This window comes from Theropithecus gelada, chromosome X (genome assembly GCF_003255815.1).
Source record: "Theropithecus gelada isolate Dixy chromosome X, Tgel_1.0, whole genome shotgun sequence".
Lineage (NCBI taxonomy): Eukaryota > Metazoa > Chordata > Mammalia > Primates > Cercopithecidae > Theropithecus > Theropithecus gelada.
The window spans coordinates 12,610,664-12,616,663 of record NC_037689.1 but is presented as its reverse complement, the minus strand read 5'-3'; the positions used below and the strand labels follow the sequence as shown (position 1 = coordinate 12,616,663).

The following is a 6,000-nucleotide window of genomic DNA, read 5'->3' as shown; positions in this document are numbered from 1 at the left end:
CCCACAAGTGGGAACCAAGATGGCAGGTTTTTAATTCTCCCCATACATACTCCAAGTCACCCTTCTCTCTCCTTGAAGACTCCAAGGTTTTCGTGATCTTTTCAGCTGTACTTTATGGAGTATGTTCTTGAGTTCTGCAAAGATTAGCATCAAACTCTCTCATAGCTGCCCAGCCTGTATTATTGGTCAATACTCAGTTCGTTTCACATGACTAACAATTAAAAAAAAAAAACAAAAACCTTCATCTGCTAGACCATTCTTTAAAATCAGATTCCAAATAGGGTCTGCTGCGAGCCCTAGACTAAAGGCTCTTGTCAATCCTGGCTGCACATCAAGGACACTCCACTCCTGAGGTTCCAAACAAAGCATGGATTCCAGGTCCCATCTGAAGCTACTGAATCCGAATCTCTGAGGGGAGGGCCCTTGTACTGATTTAAAAACAAAAACTGGCCAGATGATCCTAATTTACAGCCAGGGTTGAGAACCTCTGCTCTAGAACATCGGACTCTGCTGAACTGTCATCCCCGCCAACCAAGAACAAATACGTGTATAAGATGACTTGGGTTTACTCTCTTGGAAGAACTTTGTTTAGTTGGATGTACCATTACTTAGCAGTTTCAATCTGATCTTATGCCAGACTGGCAGCAGATAGTTGGCCTCGTGTTGAATGATGCCTGGGCTTTGTGGCACTCTACTTTTCTCCACACGGCATAGGCAAAATGCTTCTAGATGTGGAACCACTTGATGAATGGATTCACATTCCCAGGACCCCGGTAAGGTCAGGGTTATTCTCCACAAACTACAAACAAAAATTAGGACCAAAGGTCAAAAATTAGGACCAAAGTGCCTTACTTTGATTCACCAAATATTTGTAATCAAATAAGGACTTAGAACACTGGAAAGCAGTTCTGATTCCAAATGGCTGACAGCTCGGGGTTAGTGACAAAGGCAAGAAAGGGAGACCAGCCTGCATTTCCAGCTTCCTAACATACAAAGAAAGGCCGGGGTAGGGTTACTAGGCAAATGCTGCATCTAGGTTCTGGGCCCTCTCTTCCCTGGGTAGGCCTTCTGGGTGGGCCTCCTGCCCTACACAAACCGTCCCTAACCCACCTTGTTTACATTTAAACTACACTGTCGTAGACAGCAATTCAGGGAAGAGGACAAGCCATAATTAGGATTTCCTCCCTGTTTCTCTTGTCATCTCCCCACAGGAAAACCCTGATGGGAAGCCCGCCCCTCTAGTTTTGGTCTTGGCAAATCTACATTTCCTTGTATGTGAGTAGATCAGAATCAAATGTTTGCAATGAAGACTACAAGACCCTTTGGGGATAAACACAACACTCTATGAATTGAACGAAGACTAGGAAGGGAAACTGGGTGGTTATTTTTCTTCCGTAAGAGAGTCATTTCTTGTAATCTTGTAAAAGCTTTCTAAAAACGAAACAAAAAAAACCAAACAAAACAAAACAAAATAATGGCTGGGGGCGGTGGCTCACACCTGTAATCCCAGCACTTTGGGAGGCCGAGGCGGGTGGATCACGAGGTCAGTAGATCAAGACCATCCTGGCCAACATGGTGAAACCCTATCTCTACTAAAAAATACAAAAAAATTAGCTGGGTGTGGTGGTGGGCACCTGTAATCCCAGCTACTCGGGAGGCTGAAGTAGGAGAATCGCTTGAACCTGGGAGGTGGAGATTGCAGTAAGCCGAGATCATGGCACTGCACTCCAGCCTGGGGGATAGAGCAAGACTCCATCTCAAAACAAAACAAACACACACACACAAAAACAAACAACAACAACATAACAACAAGGCCTTGAGGTGAACAAAGAACCATCACCAGGGTGTGTCTGTTAGCGTTTTCCCTCCAAAATTAAGTAAGCAATATAAGATAAGCAAAGCTTTATAAAGACCCAACCAAAGAGCCAAGCAGCCTATCTCTCCATCTCTGCAAAACAAAAACAAAAATGAAAACAAAACAAGCCTTGCCTTTTAGATTTATATGGCATGACTGGTCATTACTAACTCTGCTAAATAAAAAATCCTGTGCTGGTTCTGGACTCCAGCACATAGATAATACAGGCCTCTGCCATGCCTGGTAGCTGCTGTCTGCAACTTCACCCCAGCATATAAGAACTTCCCTTCCAGGGGCTATGAAAGCTCTTTCTCTGGCTGTGGGGTGGGGTGTAGGTCTTATTCTTAAGTCCTTCACTAGCCTAGTTAACCCTGAGGCCTCATGGGTTTGAGTAGGTTGTTTAGCATTTTTCAAACTTCCAAAAACCATGGATGACCATACAATCAAAATGAACTTTATTGTAGATAAAAAGGAAAGAGGAGAATAAAAATCATTCAACTGTATTTTTTTTTTTTTTTTTTTTGAGACAGGGTCTCATTCTGTTGCCCAGACTGGATTGCAGTGGCATGATCTCAGCTCACTGCAACCTCTGCCTCTTGGGCTCAAGCGATCCTCCCGCCTCAGCCTCCCAAGTAGCTGGAACTACAGGCATGTGCTACTATGCCTGGCTCATTTTTGTATTTCTGTAGAAACAGGGTTTTGCCACGTTGCCCAGTCTGGTCTTGAATTCCTGAGCTCCAGTGATCCTCCTGCCTCAGCCTCCCAAAGTGATTATGGCCATAAGCCACTGTGCCCGGTCTCAATTTTATTTTATTGAACCATATGAAATTCCCACTACTGTTTTTACAAAATGGTCAAATATCAGCAAATTCATATGGCTCAACCTAATTAAATAGGTATTTTCCTGATTTGCACAAATTATCAATTCAAACACAAAGTTGTGAAGCAATGTCTTATTTAAAAATTAAGCATTAAACATGAGAATTGAGAAGATTAAATGGCTGATTTCACTATGGGTGGACTAGACTGGGACACTGTTTTGTCTGCCATCATAAGAAAAACTGGCCAGTATGGTGAAACCCCGTCTCTACTAAAAATACAAAAAATTAGCCAGGCGTGGTGGCGGGTGCCTGTAATCCCAGCTACTCAGGAGGCTGAGGCAGGAGAATCGCTTGAACCTGGGAGGCGTAGGTTGCAGTGAGCCGAGATCGTGCCACTGCACTCCAGCCTGGGTGACACAGCAAGACTCCATCTCAAAGAAAAAGAAAGAAAGAAAGAAAGAAAGAAAAAGGAAAAAAAAGAAAAATGCCCACGTTATTGAAAGCATTTTTTAGAAATTGGGTTGCCAGAAAAAAGCTAGCACTGAAGCACAGAGACATGGGGAGAAACTCAAACTTTTCCCGAGAGGTCTTTCTGTATTTCAGCACTACAGGTGTAGACAGACAGAACAGCTCATCCAGAAAGAACCCAAACTGAAAACCTAACTTTCAAATCACACCCACATGTTAAGCTGGTGCAGCAACCTCCCCAGATATAAGGAAAATGACCCTTCTCTGCATGGCACTCAGTGGCGTAAAGACACTCGGATTCTTAAGCTCATAGAAGACAGAACTTTCTAGTGAGCTGAAAAGACTTAATGTTCCATTGTCTGCCCTCTGACTCCTCAGGTGGCCACTGAAATCTCATGCATTCATCAGCTCAAAGTTTGGAATTCTACCCAGTCTTGAGACTACTGTGTTGTATTACTTTGCAGTTAATTTTTTTGCATTGGGATTTCTTTCCCTCTGAATTCTAGCCTGGTGCCTTGTAGGTTTCTTGCTGCCTTCTCTTGCCCAGATTATAGCATCCTACAAAATGTGGTGTTACTTCTAAACCCACAGTACATACTTCAGTCCTAGTGATTATTTCCCTAGGCTGTCAGCTCATATGGCGGCCCTCAGAAGTTGAATGCTGGCTGGGCGCAGTGGCTCACACCTGTAATCCCAGCACTTTGGGAGGCCAAGGCAGGTGGATCACAAGGTCAGGAGTTTGAGACCAGCCTGGCCAACATGGTGAAACCTCGTCTCTACCAAAAATACAAAAAATTAGCTGGGCATGGTGGTGGGCACTTGTAATCCCAGCTACTCAGGAGGCTGAGACAGAAGAATCACTTCAATCTGTGAGGCAGAGGTTGCAGTGAGCCGAGACCACGCCACTGCACTCCAGCCTGGGCGACAAGAGCAAAACTCCATCTCAAAAAAAAAAAAAAAGTTGAATGCTTTTTGCAGTGGTACCATCATCAGTTTCTAAATACCTCCTTTCCTCAGATTAATTAAAAAATAAGAGTATCACACTATTTGCCTTTGGTTTTAAACATTTCATAACTACTTCTTTATGGATATCACCAGAGAAGGAACTATAATTCTTTGTTCCATGTTGAAATGTTCATGGATGTATTTTCAAATCTTCAGTCTAGAAAAAACACAGGCAGCATGAAGTCAGGAATGCTGATATGAGGTTGCAGTCAAGCAGCCTTCGTTGCCAGAGCCTCCACTCAAATTGCTTTTTCATGTTTTCTGTCCCATTTAACACCAGTTTCCCATAATCCTTGGAGTTCCGATCTCAATTGCCTTCCTTCTCTTTAACTTGATATTTCTATGGTCAGCTTGACTTGCACTGCTGTGTACTGAGATGCAGCCTCTCATGGGAGGAATCCCCCGCCCAGCACCTGCCTCGCCTTGTTCAGATACTGCAGGTGAATGAATTAGGAGACCATTAAAGCATGCTATTTTTTTGTTTAACTCTGAAACAGCGCACTATGTGAAAAAAAGTGGGAATAGGTCTATGTTTGTCTGAATTTAGAGACACTTTTGCCTCACCATCTGCATTGTGAATTAAATTTTAAGTGTTACGATAGCTTCAGACCCCAATAAAATAGAAGAGTTAGTTCAACCTAGTCACTGCCCCACCTCAAACAACACTAGGCCGTCCTCACCCCATCGGGAGCCTACCCCATCGTGCCAGGGTTTGGGGGGAAAGTCAAGCATTATCTTCCAGAGGAAACACTAGGCGGGTGCCCCGGCTCGAAACCTTCTGGTCTCCCATTCCCAGGTCTCGCTCCAGCACTTCCTCCGAGCTGCTCTTCGTTCTCCGGCTGCCCTCCAGACTCGTGGAGGCCGTGTGCGAACTTGAGGAGCCATTTGCAGTCACTGTGCTGTCCCCGTACGTCAATGTCAGGTCGCCTTCGGTCAGGATGAAATCGGAGTCTTCCTCTCTCAGTGGCTCTTGGTTCTGAAAAGTGCAACCAACAACAACAACAACAAAAATGAGAGACTGATATCTTCCAGGTTGGGCACCAACCCTAACCCCAATCCCAACTCCTCATCTGAAAACTGGGGATTATGAAACTTGCCTGTCTTGAGCCTCTAGTGTGGTAACTGGACGCAAACTGTAGAGGGCTAGGCACAGTTGCCAGGACTAGGACTTAGAATACTAGAAAACAGTTCCTGATTTCAATGTCTGACAGCTTGGGGTTAGTGAAAAAGGGAAGAAAGGGAGACCAGCCTGGATTTCCAGCTTCTCAACACACAAAGAAAGGCCAGAGTAGGGTAATTGGGCAAACGTTGCAAACAGGTTTTAGGTACTGTCTTCTCTGGGTAGGCATTCTGGATGGGCCTCCCGCCCTATACAAACCGTCTCCAACCCGTCTTGTTTACATTGGAACTACTCTTTGTCCTAGACAGTAATTCAGGGAAGAGGACAAGCCATAATTAGGATTTCCTCCCTGTTTCCCCGGTCATCTCCCCACAGGAAAACCCTGGTAGGAAGCCCACCCGCCACATCCTCAGGTGGATGAATCAAATGATCGAGGGAGAGCAAAGTCGCAAGCACTTGAACTATCAGATGGTAGCAAGAGTGCCGGAGACGGCATGAGGTCAGACAGGATCTTCTTCCTCCAATGGATTTAACCAACAAAACAAGGGCAAGGCCACAACCCAGCTCCCCCGCTGCACTGAGGCCTATTGAGTACTGTGCACTGCCTTCTAGAAGGGCAAACACAGTGTCAAATACGCTGGGTAAACGGATTTTTTTCTCTCCTCTTTCCCACCGACCCTTCAAAGCTGATCTGAAGTCCTGTATCCTCTTATGAGACAGAGTCTCTGGGG

The 6,000-nt window shown here is 44.9% G+C and overlaps 1 protein-coding gene across 4 annotated transcripts in view; it reads right to left on the bottom strand.

Annotated features, from left to right (window-relative positions):
• Positions 1-4,626: 4,626 nt before the first annotated feature.
• The window catches only part of SLC9A7 (solute carrier family 9 member A7), a 141,945-nt gene continuing 140,571 nt past the window's right edge, over positions 4,627-6,000 (bottom strand). For all 4 annotated transcript variants that reach the window (XM_025372692.1, XM_025372694.1, XM_025372693.1 and 1 more), the window contains one exon: positions 4,627-5,125. In XM_025372692.1, the coding sequence (XP_025228477.1) occupies positions 4,874-5,125 (252 nt within the window). In that variant the 3' untranslated portion in view covers positions 4,627-4,873. The remainder of the gene's footprint in view (positions 5,126-6,000) is intronic.